At 36.1% G+C, this 22295-nt stretch overlaps 1 protein-coding gene and 1 long non-coding RNA gene across 2 annotated transcripts in view; both read right to left on the reverse strand.

Moving 5' to 3' along the window:
• Nucleotides 1-1336: 1336 nt before the first annotated feature.
• The window catches only part of LOC310639918, a 103455-nt gene continuing 82496 nt past the window's right edge, over nucleotides 1337-22295 (reverse strand). Inside the window, exon 3 of the long non-coding RNA XR_014492430.1 lies at nucleotides 1337-1370. This is a non-coding gene — a long non-coding RNA (uncharacterized lncRNA). The remainder of the gene's footprint in view (nucleotides 1371-22295) is intronic.
• Nucleotides 13135-15540, reverse strand: LOC310640339 (la-related protein 1B-like; the record flags this gene model as incomplete). Its single annotated transcript, XM_083362554.1, has 1 exon — nucleotides 13135-15540. The coding sequence occupies exon 1, from the start codon at nucleotides 15454-15456 to the stop codon at nucleotides 13135-13137; it is 2322 nt and encodes a 773-aa protein (XP_083218680.1). The 5' UTR covers nucleotides 15457-15540.

Here is a 22295-nt window from a genome sequence, read left to right on the forward strand (position 1 = left end):
ATAATAATGTGATCATATATCCTCACGAAGAAGCCTCCTGGGGAAGGCAAAAATAATATAGCACAAATGTTGATAGCTTATCCTGTCAACCGAATAGGCTGACAGTTTGCCACTAAAATTTAATTTAATAAGTTTGTGCTGCAGAAACAAATGGAAGTTACTATTTCAGCATTTAACGGTAACTATAAAAAAAGTCTCATAGGAGCCAACAATTTTTCATATTACACAACTACTTTTTCTAGTCATACAACCTAAATGCTTAATAATGAATTAAGCATTATTTCTACATAAACATAGTTGAAATCAAAATGTGCCCTTGTTCTCACCTCCCCCTTTTTTTTCATCTCACCTATGTGGCCATGTTAGTTTGTGACAAAAGAAAAACTGCACTTTAGAAGTTAGTAAATTTATTTGAGGTGAATTTTCACATATGACATCCACCTCATTAGATGTGGGAATAAAGTATTGTGAAAACGTTTTTATAAATACATATAATGACATGAAGAAAAAGCAGATCAGGAGCATGTAAGAAAACCTGAAACTTGCTTAAGTTTATCACCTATGTGATAATTTCAAATATTGAAATATTATATAATAATAATAATAATAATAATAATAATAATAATAATAATAATAATAATAATAATAAAGTTGGAAGGGACCTTGGAGGTCATCTAGTCCAGCCCCCTGCTCAGGCAGGAAACCCTATACCATTTCGGACAAATGGCTGTCCAGTCTCTACTTAAAAACTTCCAGTGTTGAAGCATTCACAGCTAATGGAGGCAGGTTGTTCCACTGATTAATTGTTCTAACTGTCAGGAAGTTTCTCCTTAGTTCTAGGTTGCTTTTCTCCTTGATTAGTTTCCATCCATTGCTTCTTGTCCTGCCTTTGGGTGCTTTGGAGAATAGCTTGAGTCCCTTCTCTTTGTGGCAGTCCCTGAGATATTGGAACACTGCTATCATGTCCCCCCTCGTCCTTCTCTTCATTAAACTAGACATACCCAATTCCAGCAGCTGTTCCTTATATGTTTTAGTCTCCAGTCCTGTAAATCTCTACTTAATTATTATTTTAAACATTTATTGTGTTCCATTATCCAGTACCGTTATAAGATTTTGTAGCTGCTCTTTAAATGTTCAAATATTATAAACATTGTAATCTGTGCATATTTCATATGATGATTGTTCTTCTATTTCTGATCCAAACCAGTGAGTAGAAATTACATTTCATATCCTGCTTTTAATGCCTCTTACTAGTAATTTTGTTAATTAACACTTCCAAGTATAGCTTTTCTTCAGAATTCAGGAAACTGTGAAATTGCTTTATTGGTGATGAGCAGGCTGAAGAAATGTTCCCAATTATTACTGTGCATCTGGAGTAAAAAAATGCACAAACTCAGTTATCTAGCACAGAGAATTAAAGCAATACACAAACATCTTGTATTAGTAGATGATTAATTATCTTATGTTAAAGATTCAAGACATGTTGATGGATAGCCCATTGCATTATAATCTTGTTTGGTTACCTGTAACCTAAGCAATGGAATATGAATAGGTAGATAATTTTACATGGGTTCCATAAAGAACGTTCATCATATTAGTTTTTGTAACAACACACATAATAAGTCAAAATTTCTATCACTTGGTAAGAGGAGGAAGAGGAGGAGGAAAACCATAGCTTCACATTTTAATTACTAGCTCAAATTATATCCTTCCCCCCCCCCAATAAAATGAAGAATTAAAAACACCCAGTCAATCTGATTAGAGTTTGGAGATGAAGTTTGTTTAATTTGACAGCAATAAATTCCTAATGCTTGTTAAAGCAAAAGTAATATCATAGCTTACTTTAACTTGGCATATATCACTTATTTTTCAGCAAGGAGGATTTTGGATTAGCTGTTTGAATTTCTTAATTTAAAATTGATAGATTTTTAAAGAAAGAAATCCTAGACTAAAAATCTTCTTTTCTACTGAAAAAATAATTCTTTGTAAAATACAAAGGAAATTAAATAAATTTTTGCTTTTACTCTGTATGCATTCAGATATAATTCAGCTTTTAAAAGGGCACTTGTCAACATATGGATTGACAGTTGGTACAAGAAAATGTTAGTTTTTCTTATTCTTCACAGCTTAGAAGAAAATTACAAGCATCTTTCCACTTAACAATTGCAATGTAAACTACCAACTTTCATGGTTAGAGGAGACTGGTTAAATATATATGTACTAACTAAAAGATAAAACATCTCAGCTGTTGGAAATGAATCAAAAGACTATTAACTAACATTGTAATGAACATTTGCCTTCTGTAATAATAACTATTGCCAGAGTCATGCTTAATGAACAGAATAGCCTTTTATGCACAGATAAGGCAAAAAAAATTACTTTACACCTTGCCAAATGATTTGAATGGAATGCTGTAGAACAGGGGTTTCAAACTGCCGGCCCGCAGATGCATCATAGCGAAACTGCACCCATCCCATTTCCGGCAATGGCAAAAAAAGTCAATATACGTCATGACACGTCACATGATGTTGCGAGTTTGACACCCCTGCTGTAGAAAAAAATTTCTCAACTTTAAGACATGTGGATTTCAACTCCCAGCATAGCAAAGTTGCCAAGGTTGAGAAACACTGCTATAGAAAGTTTAACTGCTCTGTGAGACTTCCATCAATGGAAAAGTCAGGAAGCAAGAAACACAAACAGCTTACAATACCAATGCCTACTGTTACGTATTGGGCTTGTGGTACCACACCATGTGCATTGCTGGTGAGCTAACGGCTCTCCAGAAACCCAGACAGGCCGTCTCCAGTCCTGCAATTAGTCAGCCCCAGGCGGCAAGCACGAGTTCAATCCTATTGGCTGCTACTGTAGGGCTAGGCTATATATTGTGGCTGGGTGCGGCCCAAGCTCAAGTACAGTTCCAGCAAGAATAAAAGAATGAGTTTCTCTGTACTCAGCCTTGTGTCTTCATTCCTGCTCACCAGAGCCCACGACTTAACACCTACTACAAAAATCTGACAGGGAAATATGGCAGCATGTCAAAATGAAGAAACAATATGAAAATCTTTGCCCCCTTGAACAAACAAACTATCAAGCAATTCCACTGAGAATATGTTTGCAGTCCTGTACAAAGTATAACGATCTGAAGACCTATCAAAGAAATACACACGAGAGACACACAGAGACATAGATACTCATGATTTAGATGATAAAAAAAATCCACTTGAAATAACTCAAGTACTTTTAAAATGTCTAAAATAGTGGTATTAAATTAAGTGACAATAAATTAAGAAGTGAATTTTAGTTTGGGCAATATCTTCCCAAATTTTCTAATACCAGGAATCTCTCTAAGTACATACAGTATATCAGTTTTGAAGTAGTATTTCTTTGAGCAACATTTATTTTTCTTTTAAACTGATAGATATCCATAAATATATGCATTTACTAGGATAGCTTTATCAAAACAATGGAGATGTGAAAATGGATTTCAGACAAATCTTTGAACTATGCTAATGGCTATCCATGTTATTACAAAGAAATATGCATTTTCTGATAAAAGCTTGTAATACCTTTTAAAATGCTGGTTTCTAGCCCAAAAGTAACAGAGCATATCTAGGTAATGGAAAGTTTCCTCGATTCTACCAAAAAGAAAATAATCTTTTTAGTTGTATAATCTTTAATTTCTGAGTAGAGAGTTGTATATTCTTCTCTTCTAAGAAATAATCATTATTACTAATGAGTATCTAGAAGCGAGGAGCACTAAATTTGATCTCTAATGAAAAATGGCCTATATTAAGGCACTATTTTTAGACATGATTGCATTTGCATTTATATTGAGGACCTATAATGTCCTCTTCTCTTTCAGACACATAAATTTTGAGACACTTGATTCTGAATATCAATGAAAAATTTACAGAATATTTGGTGTACAGATTTAACCAATGTCTAAGATAATATCAGAAATCAGGAGAAAAGTACTACTGTATGTTCTTCCTTAGCAGTAATCTCTACTTTCTATCTGGCAAAGGGATTTTCTAATATTAAAATAAAAAAGCAAAATAAATATAAATGATACAAACGTGTACAAATGGCAATTTTTAGAATAGTTCAGAATTACTTTCTTTTCTTTGGAAATTATCGTTTTCTGGCATTTTCATAACTCTGAAGTATTTATTTATATAAAGTATTTCATTCTATCATCTTTATTTCCTTTAAAAGGAAATAAAAATAAAAAGAAATTCTTCTTCCTCAAGGATAAAAAAACAGTCCAGTTGCCTTTTCAAGAAAAAAAAGCACCTTTGAGGTTCCTCTAAAAGGGTTCACAAAACACAGTTCACAAAACACAGTAAAATAGTGTGAAAGCCAATACATATAATACAAAAAGAAACAGTATGCATATTAGCTATGTTAACATGTTGTGATACAGCTTCAGTCCCTGACATGTTGATGATGATGATGATAACTTTATTGTCACTTTGAATGTACACCAATCGGCATACATCAAAATGAAATTTCGTTGCATACAGCTCTCAAAGGGTCACCACCATATATACTCCTTGTTCGGGGCCCGCTCAAATTTCACATTGTCCATTTTAGTCTCTAGGGAGTGAACGATGGCAAACAGGACAGATGGAAATGGGGATCCATGTGGATTAGCCCTCAAATTCGCTTGTATTCTGACAACCTTGCCTTCTTTCCTTTTTCTGATCCTGACTCTTCCACCCTTTCCTTAAAGAGGCCTTGCTTCTTTTCGCCCCTGGAGCACGCTGCTGCTGCCACCACCAACTCCTCCAAAAGCCTCTCTCTCTTCCTCTGGGCCTGCTGACAGCCTCATCCAGTTCCTTTGCTCCATAAGCTCCAGGTCCTCTCCTCCTCTGCCTCCCCTGGAAACGGTCCTGATTTGCAGTAGAATCCATCCCTGGGCCAGCAGTCAGATCTTGCTGCTGGTAGAACAAATTCAAACAGCGCCAACGACTTTTAACAGTCTCACCAACAGTTCCAAAACAACTAGAAACTCGCCATGCCAGCAAAGATTGTCGGTCGTATGTCGTATGTTACCTTAGTTCCACCATGTTGCTCAAACACATTAAAATCTTCCTGATCATGTGGCCTATAGCCTTTACTATCCCTCCCAAAACTATTCACCTTCAAGAGCCAATGCAGCCACAGCCATTCCAGGTGCCGCCATCTTAGAACTTTTACAAGAAGAGCAAGCCAGCAGATATCCTAACCTGTATAAATTTGAAGTTCAGTTGTTCTTTTAGATTCTCCTGAGAAAAAGACAAATGGACCAACGAGCAATGGTGTAGACAGCATATTTTCCATTCAAATTAAGCCTGAGTAATCAACAATAGTACTAAGTGTGATGACCAAACTTGAGCAATACCTAACAGGTCTAAAATCTATTAACAGAAATATTACCAAAGACACTACTATAAAAAATAAAATCACTTGTAATTAATGAATGGTTTAAGCTATAGACTCTGTTCTCAAATTTTGAAATGGCTCACTTTGTATGTGATGGTCATGATTTATTCAAAATACAGAATGACCTAATTGATTTATTAAATAGCACCTGTAGAGACATTGATGAAACATTAAAATACTTTTAAGCCAAAAGAAAGCTATTACACAGTGTTTTTCTTGTTGTTTTAAACTCCTTTTTGTGCACAGGAATAAATTACACTACAACCTACAACCTGTAGTTGCAGCTTTCTACAGTTGTTCTTCTAAATTAATAAGTATGACACCTTTCCAGACTTCATCAGAAATATCTCCCAGAGCATCATCCGGTGAAGCAAATGCTAAAGGAATATGAAATGAAACAATCCTATGCAAGGGAGTCAATTTGTTATTATGATGCACTAGCACATTTTTTAAAAAGAGATTGTTTTGACATAAAAACTAAATAGAAAATCAGTAGGCTGCAAACCAAGACATAAGCATCTTGTTTCTTTGCAACTTTAACTTTGAGTCTTTCAAAGGTCCCATTGAGATGTAGAAGAGAAAAATCATGTCTTCTTATAAATGGGTATTTTGTGATCAAATATATTTGTCACAGTAGTTACTGTATTTGGTAATGGCACCTAGCATTTGCTGACTAAAGTACCAAATGTGTCCCAGGGATCAGAAAAGGGACAAGATGACAGAGAGGAATTGTCCATTGCCATCTAGAGAAATAGAAGCTAATAATAAACAGAGGAATAATTTGGGGAATGATCTATACTGGAATACTTGCTCAGTTGCTGAGCAAATTATTTTTTCTCCCCTCAAGGAAAACCTGGCTGCCTCAGGCAAAGCTGGCTTATTTTTCACAAGCTTGTAAGTGTAATGATAATTTGATAATTTCTTCTATGCTGCACATTTAACCTCTTTAATGATACTGTACTCTCACTGAGATTTGGTTCTGCTTTCTTTGCTGAAAGTGGTGTGAGTTATAGTTTGCATTATTCACAACTTATGCACCACAAAAGATATTCCATTGCCCTCATTAATCATCACTTAAATTTAAATAAAATGTCCAAATTTCCAACTCAGCAAAAGCATTATGGGGTACATAATATAATTAAATCACTAAAAGTGCTTAAATGAACAGCATATGCTAAGTCTCTCACAAAGTTGGGTTCACTGGTTTATTTTACCTTCCATGTAAAAGGTTTAATTATTATACTGAAACTAATAAGAAATTAATAGATTTCTAAGGTTCTGCAAGCCCTCAAATCTTATAGCCGTACATTAATCTTAATTACAAAATGTATGGTTGAGTTCCTTCCGTATGAGTTATTACAACATAGAGGAAACTGGGGGGGGGGGACTTGTAAACTCTTCAGTGAATATATAAGACAAGATGTATGACTGTCAGCAAATAATTTATGAATGAACTAAAAAAATGCAAGCAAACCTTAGAATGAAGGTTCTCATATATTCATTCACCTACTGTATATAGTTGTTTCAAATTGCTTTTCATTGTTAAAATTGTATAATTGCTATTGTGGCAATACTTTAAAAAATGTAGTACTGTGCCTATCTGACTGCAGAAGAAAATAGGTAGATAAATGCATGGTTACTCAGTGAATATATCCTGCTTCATGTTTTGAATATAATTAAGGACTGGTTCAAGGGACGCGGTGGCTCAGTGGGTTAGGACGCTGAGCTTGTCGATCAGAAGGTCGGCAGTTTGGCGGGTCGAATCCCAAGTGCCGCGTAACAGAGTGAGCGCCTGTTACTCGTCCCAGCTTCTGCCAACCTAGCAGTTCGAAAGCACGTAAAAATGCAAGTAGAAAAATAGGGACCACTACGGTGGGAAGGTAACAGCGTTCCGTGCGCCTTTGGCGTCTAGTCATGCCGGCCACATGACCACGGAGATGTCCTCGGACAAGCGCTGGCTCTTCGGCTTTGAAACGGAGATGAGCACCGGCCCCTAGAGTCGGAAACGACTAGCATACATGTGTGGGGGAACCTTTACCTTTACCTTTAAGGACTGGTTCACAAATATAAAACTTTCACCTTCCATAGCCTTATAATTCCATGTCATTTCCATGTTCATTGGAAAAATAAAAGCCATTGAGAATGATGGTCTGAAAACTACTTGAAAAGCCCAGCTACTCAGCCTCTTTATAAGATCAGGTACATCCTATTGATTCCTACAAGGATTGTTTGATCTTTGTAGACTGGATAGGTTCAGCTCTAGTAGTTCTCTATCCAGTTCTCTTGACAACTCATTATGGCAGGACTATAATATTATATCTTAACTTGACCTGGAACATAAAAAGTGGTTTATGTTTATATTGTATAGAAAACAGAGATGCTTAGATACTATGATGGATAACCGGGTCATAGTAGCCCCCCATCCTGACATTGTTTAGAAATTGCCTGAAAGCCTGGATTCTTTCCTTTATAGGATTTTTTTATATGGTAGTCTAAATATTTTTCTTCTAGATGGACATTGTTTTTTTCCTTGTTTTATTATTTGTTTTTAATTTTCTTTGGCTTCCAGAGTCTTGATAGGGTTCAGTACAAATGTGACAAGTAAATAAAATAAAATACTACCTAAATTCCTGGGATGAGACAGTAGTTAACTTATGGATTCATTGAGAGTTTGGGAATAATTTCTGAATGCTAATATTGCGTCTACATTCCACATCTATTTATCTATTTTCATAAATGACATGGGTCTATGTTTTTGGGGCCATAGCTGTCTTCTATCTAATAATTTCTCCAATGTCAAGGTTTTCCTGCTACTAAGGCAACAATTGCATTAGCAAGGAAAACATTAATCCTTCTTCCATTTTGTATTCCATGCAAATTGTACACCATTCTGTTCTATTTCTATTAAGTATGTTTTTTCAGGATTGCTGAGAGTAGAATTTAAATAACTTGGAAGACTGATAAAAATTGATTGGGCTTGAAAAACTGATGAAACAGTACTCCAAATAGTTGGCTAATATTTCAGTTATATTTGTACTTCTATAAAAGACAAATACCAAGTACTACATATTCTCAAATTTCTCTCCTCTTCCCATTCATTGCACCAAACATTTATTTTACACTGATATTATAAAAAATATTTACATATAGAAGAGGCAGAGGAAGATGGGTTTATGAAGGAGCTCTATATGATCACAGTATGTGTCATTCATCAGGTTAAAGTTGTCATCCTATTTCTCAAATAGAGCACTTCAGAGAGATGAAAGAATCAAATGTCCCGAAGTTATTAATGAGACAAGATGTGTAGGCATGTAAATGTTCAGCAAAGGAAACACTTTTTTATGTGTAAAATGATGGAGGAAGGAAAGGATTAAATTAACAGAAAAGGATTAAATTTGGATCAATGGATCCAAAAGTATATATACTGATTTACAAAAACAAACCTCTAGTAGGCTACATTAGTGTAGCATAGGGAATTTTTATAAGGAACCATGAAAATATACTTTAGCAATCATATTTGAATAAATCAGTGCTGTGCTCAGAGATTTGAGCTTTGTATTATAAAATGTCGTAAAATTACCTCAACACGTAGAAAATCTTGGACAACATTTTGAATTTCTCCAGAATCTTGAGGAATAATTTAAGATTCAGATCTTCAGTTCCATTCACAGGAAAGTAAACTTTATGTTTTTAGTAATAGTTTGTACTTAGGTCCATTAGCACTTTTTTATTTGTCTGTCAGCAACAATGACACTTTTGCTGAGAAAATATTTAATACACTGGCTAACACTGATTTTAAAAATTCCATAAATAAAAATGCCAATTTTACAACTGGTAAAATTGGTATTTTTTTCTAAATGAAAACTGATGTCCAGGTAGTAAAAGAGGAGATATAAATTAAAAATGTCTCCAACAGCTCAAGATTAGCTCTGACAGAATCCATTTTCTGTGTCAATCAGTACATCTTCCAAACCCTGCTTTGTCTTCCATTGCAAGATTAACTAATTATACAACATATAGAAAATTAAATACCTCTAGCAAAAAAATTAAAGAACAAAGTCTCTTCATCTATTATAATGGACATATTAAATCATGGCAAATAAACAGAAGAGCACTGACACTAATGTCCCCTAAACTCTGCTAAAGATGTTACCTAGCCTGGTAATGAAACATTCAGAAACCAACCCACAAGCTCGGAGAATTTAAATCATATTCATTACAGTATATGGACATATTAAAGGTAATAATAATAATAATAATAATAATAATAATAATAATAATAATAATAATAATAATAATAATAATAATAATAATTTGGAAGGAACCTTGGAGGTCATCTAGTCCAACCCCCTGCTCAGGCAGGAAACCCTATACCATTTCAGACAAATGGCTGGCCAGTCTCTTCTTAAAAACTTCCAGTGTTTTTAAGAATATGAGAATATTTATTGGAATGACTTCAGTTAGAGCAGAGGTTCCCAATCCCCGGTCCATGGACCAGCATGCCAGCAACCAGTCCACACAAACAAGCAAAGCCCCATCTGTGGGATGCAGGTAACACACAAAACCCATGCCCCTCTGGTCTGTGGAAAAACCTTTCTCCATGGAACCGGTCGCTGGTTCCCAAAACCTCTGAGTTACAGCTATTAATAGATAGCAGCAAAAATCTGTTAAGATTTTCTGCCACTTAGTAATCATATAGATTTTGCAGCTCATTTCTAAAGTACCCTACTGTAATGTTAGCAGAAATAGTGCCCATGATTGGGACAGTTAGGTTAATGTGTCATTACATTCCATGGTGCACTTATATCAATTAATTGAATTGAACAGTTTAGTGCAAAGGGACAGATAACAACCAATTATCATACCGTATAATACTTTCACACACCAATGTATATAATAAAGAATCACCATTCAGATAGAAGAGATATCCACAAGGAATGATGAACACTCTGAGAGTGGCTGAGTTATGAAGGTCAGCTCTGCATGACACAGATTATCATGGGATTCTACCTTGTTTTTTAAGGTTATTATTGGGAGATTAAAGGGAAGAGAACAATTACACAGACGATTTTGGCTCCTTTTTTCTGACGATGTTATCACATCACTGCCACATCTCCTATCACCTTCAGCCACCAAAAATAGTAAAAATGTTAATATTATGGCCCTTGTCCACAAATGTTTATGTATCCTTGTCCTGCTGGCACTGAAGATGTTTAATACTGCATCTAGTTTGACCTGACCCTTATCTGGGCAAATTAGAAGATAGTGTCATATGAATAAATGCATCCCCAAATAAGATACTTTTTATAATTTCTGGACTTTCTGCAACCTCTCCCAGTACAATTAAAAACATAAAGAACCCAAATGAACAATTGGGAGCAAGCATAAAGCTACTTTTGACCTTTTTTCTTCTGGCTAAAAAAATACAAAAGGAATATGATATAGAAAGGGCAACTATTTTTATATGTTATTGTACTCGGAGGACAAATTAAACATGTCCTTAAACTTTCCCCTTTAAATTGCTTGACTTTGAATCATTTCTCTAGATTTTTTTTTCTGAGTAGCTTTGCTTAGTCATTGTGTTCCATTCATATATTTTGCAATATTTCAACTGTAAGCAAAAATGTGGATTTAGCTTTACTTTTATCATGATAACCATAATTTGGGAGAAGCAGCCTTGCTGTTAAATTAAACATAACATATGCATACTGCAGCTACAGTAGGTAAGATTTTAAAAAGTGGAAGAGGAAAGATGTTGAAATAGGATTGAATTGGAACTAATATTTCCTTTAAAATGGGGAAGCTCACTGAATGATCAGAATTCCATGAGAGTTCCAAGATTTTCATTTTAAAAAATAGGGGAATTCAGATGACATACTAATTTAGAAGTAAGTCCCACTGAATGTAACAATGTTTTTATTGTGGTAGGTACATAAAGGTTACTGCAGAATCTGAAAGTGATGGCTGAATAGATCCTGCAGCTTCAATAAGTCTAACAAAATGTGCTTCTTATTACATACATGGTATCATCAAGTCATTGCAGAAGTCTGGTCATGTTGTCAATACCAACCATAACAGCCAACCTGGAAACAGGCCCAAAATAGCTGTAAATCTGTATAATTGTATTCATAAATAATGAGCCTCAATAAATTCTTATTAGGAAACAAGCCAGACAGGTTTTAGCAATAGCAATAGTACTTAGATTTATATATTGCTTCATAGTGCTTTATAGCACTCTCTAAGTGGTTTACACAGTCAGCATATTGCCCCCAACAATTTGGGTCCTCAATTTACTGATCTTGGAAGGGTGGAAGTGTTCTGTCTCAAGCAAAGGGGGCTACTATTGCTTGATATAGGCAGATAAACTCCACAGAAAGGGTTTCATGCAGATTACTTTAATTCATCAGGCATTCTCTAAACATTAACTCACAGTTAATGGAGAGATTCTTCTGAAGCCCATTTCATAATCTAAACCCAACACGTAGGTGAAAAGAGGTAGTATTTCCCATGCTGAAGGAGCCAAACAACTCCCGTGGCTAGAATTCATAAAAGCCCACTGGCCTGCACATAGCCAGTAATCCCAGGTAGCCAATCAGAAGTCCCTCCCAGTGGCCAATCCGAAACACAGATGTAACCAAGTAACTTACCCAAAAGGTTATCCCTTAAGGGGACAGTTCTTAATTCCTAAAATAGCTATTTACTCTGACCAGCGCAGCAAGGATGGGTCAGCCTTGATCTGGTCAGGATCAAACTCCTGGCAGTAGGGAGAGTTAGCCTGGAGACTGTACACCAGAGGGAAGGAGAGTGGTCAGGGTACACCAGATTCATAGAAGCAGTGGTCTACCACACTAGACAGGAACCAAAGTTCAGACTATGTCAAGAGGCCTCTGAGGTAGTCCAACATATAGTGGCAGGTATAAGATGCAGGCAGGAGCAGCATATACTAAATGACATAACCAAGTAATTAGCATTGTGTACAACCAAGTTCCCAACCTTTTTGGCTTTGTGGACTGGCAGGGGGGAGAAAGGATGGTTCCATGCATGCGACAGACAAGCGCATGCAAGCATGCAGCTCCATTTGCATGACTGGAGCACATAACAAGCATGCAAATGGAGCCCACCCACACACGCTCACCCACTGCTCATACAAATGGGGATATGCAAATGTGTGCTCACCATCACTCTGCACCCTGGTTCCAAAAGGCTCAAGGTCTAATAGGGCTGCACCTTGGGGTCTGGGGACCTAGGTTCAGATGGAAGATTCCACAGAAGGTCATAGAGAATACAAAAGCTACGATCCAGTGCGACTTCCAGATCCAGACAGACAAGCAAGTATTTAACAATCAACCAGACATAGTTAACAAGGACCAAAAGATAGCAGTAATGATAGATATAGCAGTGCCAAATGACAGCAACATCAGAAAGAAGGAGTATGAGAAGCTGGATAAGTATCAGGGTCTGAAGGAGAAATTGGAGAGGATGTAAAAAGTAAAGGCCAAAGTGATCCTAGTGGTGACAGGAGCACGCAGGGCTGTGACTCCTAAACTGGGAGAATGGTTCCAACAGTTCCCAGGAACAACTTGAGAGATCTGTCCAGAAGAGTGCAATATTAGGAACAGCAATGATACTGTGTAGGACCCTCAAACATACCATAGAGAATCCAAGATTGAGGAAGACACATATCACCCATAAGGGTTAGTAGGAATTTTTTTATGGTCTATGTGTGATAAGAGGATGAGATACAGCAGCACAAGTACAATACAAAGCAACAGATCTATGCCGTGTTTTTCTTTTTCTTCGTGTCCCAACATCAATAATTCTTGATTCTTTAACCACAGGATAGAATCTTGGTGTTTTGTTAGGATCTTGCAGTCTTGGTGTAAGAGGTGTTTTAGGTGTTCTGGTAGGTTGAACTCCAGGAGATTCAGGAACAGCTGTTGGCAGTGAGCGAGCCATCGTTGCTGGAGGTATTTCCTGGACACCAAACAATTGACAAGCCAGCTCTTCAGTTACATCTTTTGAAGGACCAGGAGGATCATCCTGATTTGAATCCATTACATATTCAGGAGTAAGACTGTCAAATTCTTCCTTGCTGATAAGATGTAACTTCTTAAAATTTTCAACTTCCTGCTTCATAGCAATACAATCATTTTCACCTTGCTCCATCCACAAATCCTGTTCATAGTAGTATAATCCATCATTAATAACTTTGGCAAGTTCTGATGTAATTTTTGCACGTGACTCATGATTGCCAGTTCGATCTCCTCCAGGATGTTTTCTCATATATGGTGGGGTCTGTGTCACAATCAAAATCTTATTTAAGTCTTGATCATCAATTTCATAATCTGAATCACTTTCTGACCATTCTGTGAATGTATTCTTCCTGCCTTCTATTTGTTCCATCTCTTCATCAAACAAAAAATCAAGTTCTTCCTGTTCTTGTTCTTCAGAAGACAATGGTGGTGGTTGTTGATTTGTCAATTCCTCATGTGCAGACACAGATTCCTTTGGCTTTACTAAGGAGGGACGATGTCTTTTTTTAACTTCTATCCAAAGTTCAGAGTCCAAATCCAGGAGGCTTGTAGATAATCCTTTGGATATTACTTCAAGATTGCTTGTTTCAATGCTTTTCTTAGTATTTAGACTTCCTATTCTTGGAGAACTTGGTGCAGATTCTGTATGTGAACCAAAAATCTGGCCTGGTATGAACTCTGGGCAGTTAATAAGCTGAGAAAAGTCTCTGTGTGTAAGACTACGTGGAGAGGGACCTGGAATTGGCCATTTTTCTGGTTCTATCCTTTTCCTCATCTTCTGATCCACTATTTCTATTTCAGTACTGTCCTTTAAGGCCTCTAATATTAAGTTAACATTTGTAGTGAGAGCCTGCACCCGGTGGAAGCTGGCAATCAAAGATATAGGCAAGAATCCTTGCTGGTCCATCTTCCTTCTCAAGAAGAAGTCTCTTTCCAGGTTTTCTACACTGAAATAATATTCGATTTGGCATTTAATGTATTCTTTAAGCAATGTTTCATCCACAGAATACATCTGTACTCCTGTTCCATCATCATAATAATACATCATATTAGTGCTAAGATCTGGTTGAAATGGCGGATCAGTCCTTTCACTATATAGTTCTCGGTAGCCACATGAATAGTCATGGTTCATTCGTGGATTTCCTCTTCCACGTCCTCTTCCTCTTCCCCTGCCTCTCCCTCGTCCTCTGTAAAATCCTCTAACACTGCCACCTTCACTTCTCACACTCGAAACTTCATCATGATCTTCTCGCTTTTCCCTGTCCCTTCGCCAGCTAGTTCTTGCCTCATTGTGTCTGTTGTTGTGAGGCACAAGCTTGCTGGTTTCTGGCTGGGACCTTGAACTGTTCTGAGATCCTGGCCTTTCTTGGTTATCTGGCTTCATATCATCTAAATGAAGTGGTACCCATTTATGCTTATTACCTTTTTTCTTTTGATTGTTAATCGGACTCTCATCTTCACTAACATTTTCTCCATGAATATCTGGATTTATCTCCAAATTTTCCTTTATTTTATTGGTATTTTTCTTTTCATTTTTTTCTTCTTTCTCTTTTTTTATTGGAGCTTTTTTATTCTGATTACTTACATTTTTACACTCAGAGTTTGCAATTTCACTTGGTGTTGGCCAGTTTGTTGCATCATTGAAGTAATCTGCCTTACTGGGTTTCTTTATCTTCAACTTTCCTGTTTTTATGACTTTAGTAGAACACTGCAGTTCAGAGTTGGGGGGAGGCTTCCAACGTGTCCAGGGATTCTCTCTCGGCGGTGGTGCCTTGACCACATGACCCAGCTGCGGCCTCCCCCGTTGCCACTTGTCGTTGTTGTCCTCTTGCTGTCGTTGCAACTGCAAGCCCTCGGTGGAGCCACTTTCCCGGGAAGCTTCGGTTACTTGGCCAGAAGGAAGCAGGAACGGCTCCCGATGGTTCTCTTCGAGTAACCAGGCCCCACCATTACTCTTCTCCGCACCCCGAGATGGTGGCTGCGAGGCAGCCACTGACATGCCGAGAAGGGGGAGCCGCTGCACTGCCCGGCACACTCCTCTCCCTCTGTTCCCTGCTGGGCAGCAGTAGGAAGAGAAGCGGGGTGCTGAGAGAGCGGAGCGAAACTCAGCAACAGATCTATAGAAGTAGGGGTCTACCCACACTAGACAAAATCCAAGGTGCCGACTATACAAACAAATCTCAGAGGCAGTCCAACACATAGTGGCAAGGTATAAGATGCAAGTGGGAACAGCATATACTGAATGGCACAACCAAGCAACTGGTATTGTATACAAGAACATACTGTAGCTGTCCATTGGAAACATTTTTCCAACTAATTTGAATTCACTTCCATTTGCATAGTCTAACTTGGTCTGCTCTTTCAAATCTTCATCATAAATCTAATATTAAAGCAGTGTAAAGCCTATTATCAAATTTTCTTACTATCAGCACTTGCTTCATTATTTTAAAAAAGCATATATAAAAATGCGTAAAAATTAAACAAAAGATTGTTTTAAAAGAGAATGTCAATATCAAATAGCAATGGAATGTTATTGTAATAATCTTCAATTGACAACAGCTAAAAATTAAAATGTAAATAATAAGCACTATATTCCTAATCTTGCTATGGCAAGATCTATTCCCTTTGGGGAAGAGCAGACAGAGTCCAGAGAAAGTGTGAAGATGTTTTTATTCATGTTGTTGCAATAAATCCATATTTCCTATAGTTTCACTGTATTGTTTCCATTGTTTCTTTGTGTTCATTTTGGTGTTTACATTTTTAGGGAGCTGTGGACATTACAAGTCACTAAAATTGTTAACAAATATTCAATAATATCCAGTAATAGTTGCTTTTGAAGTTGTATACAAATAGTTACTTTGTATAAATAAAAGTTATGTTCCTTAATATTTTTCTCTAGTATAAACTCAGAATCATTTTGTCTCAGTACAAATTCAGGTGATTGATTCCAACTGGATTACTCATAAAAGGCAACAACTGAGAAAACAAATAGGAAGCAACAAGGATTTTTCAGAAGTACAATAAATCATACAGTGAAATATAAGGGAACAGTATAGTCTGTATGCACACATGCACAAATCTGTCCATTGCAAGTTCCATAAACTAATATCTGGGAGATTTCATTTCTAAACAAGAATGTTAAAAATGATTTTTAAAAACAAGTGGGATGCACTGCTTATTACTTAGAAATGTACTTGCCTACAGAAATAATTCCATTGGCTGTGGGGATGGGTATAGCAAATATAGGCTGCAATATTTATGTTATGGCTTCCAGACTGGAGATGCAAAAATTGAGACCACTACTGGATGACAGTTAAGGATGGAGAAAACTTTGTTTCAGGTTGGCATCTGATGGATATCTCTATTTTTCATCCAGTAACTTTATTTATGAAGGGACCTCTAGTTAAAGGTGGAGACATACAATACACCATTCTGTGGTCATTCATGGGGGAATATCATATTAGAATCTGTGTTCTAAAATCTCTTTCTTCTCTACCTTCAATAATATCAGGGAATTCTGTAACAAAAGCATTCTCTCTAATTGAGAAATAAGTTCCCTTTTAACTCTTACTTTTCTTGCTTCATATGCAAGCATGGATTAAGATGAGATACTTTTAAGAAACCAATCATTATTGGGGGGGGGTTAGAACAAAAAGGTTTATAGAGGTTTTAGCTTGGCTTTAAAAATATACCAGAGCTAAAAAATACATCAGAGTCTTGCTAGTAGGGAGCTAAAAACTGTTGCTGGTAATTCATTTGGGGTATTTTGTTTGCAGCATAATGAGCAGTCAGTAGCAATCATTTTTGCTAATCACACCTTTACCCCCTCCCCAAATATGACATAATACTACAAAACTGTATACAAACTGGACAAGCTTTGTTTTTAAAAATACTTATATCAGTAGATTTATTTTAAAAGCTTGTGCTATAAAAAAAACTTACACCTCAAAGAACCAAGGGAATTTAAATTAGCAGTGTTCCAATATCTCAGAGGTTGCCATAAAGAGGAGAGAGTCAAGCTATTCTCCAAAGCACCTGAGGGCAGGACAAGAAGCAATGGATGGAAACTAGTCAAGGAGAGAAGCAACCTAGAACTAAGGAGAAACTTCCTAACAGTGAGGACAATTAAGCAGTGGAACAACTTGCCTCTAGAAGTTGTGAATGCTCCAACACTGGAAGTTTTTAAGAAGAGACTGGACAACCATTTGTCTGAAATGGTATAGAGTTTCTTGCTTGAGCAGGGGGTTGGACTAGAAGACCTCCAAGGTCCCTTCCAACTCTATTACTTTTAATATTATTTTAATGTTTTTTTAAAAAAAGTTGTTAGCCTATTTATGTCAGCATTCATAACCTGAAGGAAGTTGACATCTCCACATTACAAGAATTTTCATAAGCAATATTTTTAAAATTATGCTGGACTGAAAGGTTGCTCTAATATGAATCTTTAGTGACTTACACACCCTATTTGCCATCAAGGATCACACTGTATTTTAAATTATAAAAATGTTCAGGGTTTACTTCCAGCCTTGATAGAAACCATCTCAAACCCTTTTTCATGGCCCAAGGTTCTGTCGAAAGGTTTCTGTAATTTGTATAGTAGGGCTCAGAAATGAAAAAGATTGGTAAAGCAGTAATTTTTTCAGGGAAGATTCCTATTTTTTTTTCTACAGGAAAGAGCTAATTTTATAGTCTGCAGACTTCAAAAGAAAATGACACATGCCACCATTCTTCAGCCCTTCCTGCTTGCAAAGAGCAAAGGGTCTTGCTCTAAGCAATCAATTCAGGAAGAGAAGCAGATGAACCACCTAATAAGCAATAAAAATCAGATCATAAAACATTCTGGTCAATATGTCAGTAAGCAAGTAACCAGTGAAGGTTGACTAACAAAGGGGGTCATACAGTCTGATTTCTTACTCCTAGCAAGGACACAAACAGATGAGTTTTTCTCACTATAAGAAAAGTGAGACTTCACAGATCCTATCCTGGAGAGGGATCATATATCAGAGTCATCAATTTGGTTGGCAAAAAAGTGAGCTATGAGAACAAAGCCCTGGCAGTGGGGAAAGTAAATGTGAATCAAATTACCTGGGTAAATGGCAACCAAAGAACCATCACTTTTTCCTTCCCTGTCATAATATTGAGTTGGAACAGCATTGCAAAATAAGATAAAAGTTTTCCAGTTAACTGAAGAGTAAAACTCACTTAAGTATAATGAAAATAAATTTGCATGTCAGAATTCTTAATCCTGGAAAACAAGATGAGATAGAAATGATGCATCAGAACTGCATATCCTATCTTTGTAGCAGAGATGGCAAACTTTCTTTTTAAGAGCTAAGGCCAAATCCTATGATAGGTTGGAAGCTGTGCATCATCATTGAGCAGAGCTGAATAAACAGTAAGTGGAACCCAAGCAAAGCCAAATATACCATCCTGTAGCCCAACAACCTCTTGTGACCCTTCCTCATGTCATGTTTTTACTTTTATTATTCTTATTTTCTCTCTTTTTGCCATGTTTTATAAAGGGCTTTCTCTTCACCAAGCCTTTTCCTTCCTGATTCTTGCACCATTATCCTGGCTATCCCGTCAGCTATTATCTTGGAAATGGGAGGAAAAAAATGTCTCTTGCTATTCCACTTCAAAATTAGGAATATTCTAGAGGCACAATGAACCAATCTCCAAGCAAGCTGTGGGATTGCTATTGATCCAATGGCTACCTTTAGAGCTTACACTTCAGAGTGGCCCATTTTTATATTTATGTTTATTTTAGAAGGTTACATATGTTTTTCTCCAAAGTAGTAGGGAATAGAACTGTCGCGCCCCGCGGGCTCGACGCCCAGCGGCGCCATGGGCGCGACACTCACCGGCGCCGTGTAGTATCCATTTAGTATCAGTTTGGAATTATTTACGTCTAGACCATAGAGGAATATATTGTTTCTTTTTATCATGTTTACAATAAGACTTTAAAAAATGGATAAGACTCATATCCTATATTCATCCCTGAACATCAGGAGGATAAGATTATTTTGCAAATATTTAATATTTTTCTCTTTCTTTTTCCCAAGTTCAATAAAAATTCATTATAAAATGTCAAATTCAATATATTAGCAATATAATTTAATATCAACAATACACCTTTAAACAAAATATTTATTTTCAACATGGCATTAATATATGTTTTGATCTGAAATGAAGCTATGACTAGACAAAACCAAAGCAAGAGTTAAATAGCCCTCAAATTTCTTATCTGCAGCAAAAAGGAAATCTAATATCCAATCTTTTTCAATCCCTTTTGAAGAGTCCAATATATGAAATTGTATTTTCTGATGAATTAACTTTATTATTAAATCATAAGAAGTATATTTTATATTGCTTAAAGCTTATAGCTAGTGATTTTGCAAGACTGTGTATTCCAATTCTTTGGTTCATGTATCACGTATGTAACTATATTAGTCTTCATTCTATTATTTTAACTGAACTGAATATTTTAAATACTGATTGATTTAAGGCTCTTAAAATTGCTGATAAACATCTGGACCATACTATTTTGTCAATTGTATATATTTCCAGATGGATTATAGGTAAATCAGAATCAGAATGTAATATCTCAGGGTCTTCAAAGTATTTATTCTTTGTTTGATTCAGGATGTACCTGAGCAAACATGTAGCATCAATCATACTGTATTCAAATTCAAATTATTCCTCACCATCATTGATCAATATATTTTAGCCTGGATCAAAATGCTAATCTATTCATAACAAAATATATCTTATAGCTTCCAAGACTGGAAACAAAGATTTTTGTTTAGAGTACTTAATTCCTAAAATTTGCAGATTTCTATTCTATTCTATGACTCTATTCCCCTAGATCAGGGGTAGGCAACCTTGGCTCTTTTATTACTTGTGGACTTCAACTCCCAGAGTTCCTGAGGCAGCATGGCTGGCTCAGGAATTCTGGGAGTTGAAGTGCACGAGTCATAAAAGAGCCAAGGTTGTCTACCCCTGCCCTAGATGAAGGTACAAAATTGCAAATCGATGGATAAAAATGGTGGAAAACCCATGTCTTCCTGGAACAAACTTCCTAAACTGAATCTGAACCTAAGACCTAATTTGGTTGGAAAGATTTAGGAAAGTATCTTAGTACTATAGTTCTATGGAAATGTTTATTTTATTACATAGTTTAAAAGGCTTTGTTTCATAGATTCCTAAGAGTGTGGAAATAAAGAGACCCAATAATAATGTATATAGCATACAAGACACATGAAATTATGTGACAATATGGAGAGATTCAATCAGTAATTACGATTTAGTATCAATAAATATCAATTTAAATACCATTAAACAGAAAGATAACATTTAAAAAGCATTATTATATCCCAGGGAGGATAATAATTAAGTTACAGTAAAGAGGGCAGTTTAAAAATGAGAGAAAAATGTTGAACTAGCATGAAAGATTGTTATATCATTTAGAGGCAGAAAAGTCTATATATTTACCATACATCCTGTTTTGAACAGAAAGAAAATCATTGTATGGAGAGAAAATCAGATAATTGTATATGTCAAGTTTCAAATAAACTCCTAATATAAGCATCTCTGAAAGATGAGAACTAAAACAGTTTGCTTAGTAAAGCAAATGCAATATTCCCCAAAATATTGTATACAACATACATTGGTCCAACAGAGGAAAAAAATCATTTATTATTATTATTATTTATTCGGTTTATATATACCGCCCTATTCCCAAAGGACTCAGGGCGGTTTACAAGGCAAAATTTAAAAACAATCCAATATAAAATTAAAATTAAATTAAATTAAGTCTAGCCGCAAAAATTAAATCACAATTAAAGCATGAAAGAAGGCAGGTGTACAAACACAGCTGTCAGAAGAACAAATGAGTTGTATGCAAATATATCAGACATAAAAAACAGCATAGACAATCTAAATTCTCTTCTCCTTCACTGTATTCATTCCAAAATCTGGTAATTTAATTCCAATAATTGATTGACTTGGTTGCCTATATTAGTTCTATCAAAAGACAACAGGCTAAGCCAAGCAGAGATTTCTGTGACTATAAAACAGAGAAGGGCCCTGCTTCTGTTAGGATGGCTGCCTAAGCTCACTAAGCTTCCTTGGAGAACTGAATTATGCTTTTCTAAGTTTCCCAGGGAGGTAAATATTTTTCCTTGTCCTCTGTAATTCTTTATCTTTCTAAAAATCAGAAAAAGGATTTTTTTTGTCTCAGCTCCATCAATAACTAATGAAGCATGAACTATAGAGCTTCCTGCTACAAAAATGTATAGAATTGAGCTGAACATCCAAGGAATTGTTATTATATTCCATGTCTTAGTGACCTAGAGTTGCTGGTTGGAGAGCTATGTCAGCAACATTCTCTCATGATTATCCAAGTGGGCATATCCAGAGTTAAGGCAGAAAAAGCAGTGACAGTACAGGTGCCACGAGGGAGAATCATAGAGATGTTTTATTTTAATTGTTTCCAATCGCCTGTCGTTTAGTCTTCGACATATGTTTAAAACACCATTATGATCCACTGATCAGATTTCATAAGATTGCACTGTTATCTGCAGAATCCCATATATTCAGCATCCTTCATCCAAAATTATTGTAAACCACCACCCAGTCCAATATAGCATAAGGCAGTAAACCTTACTATACTTTATAATGCTATTCCATGCAAGTGCTGAAACTGGGACAAAAAAAAAATAAGAGCATAGAGAAATAGTGCAATAACTGAAAATATTCTGACACATTTATTGCAATTCTATTTATTTTAGAATTAAATAAATTTTGAGAGGTCCTTCCTTATTTTCTATTTTAAAAAAA

Source organism: Vipera ursinii (genome assembly GCF_947247035.1).
Source record: "Vipera ursinii genome assembly, chromosome: 4".
In the NCBI taxonomy this organism is placed as follows: Eukaryota; Metazoa; Chordata; class Lepidosauria; order Squamata; family Viperidae; genus Vipera; species Vipera ursinii.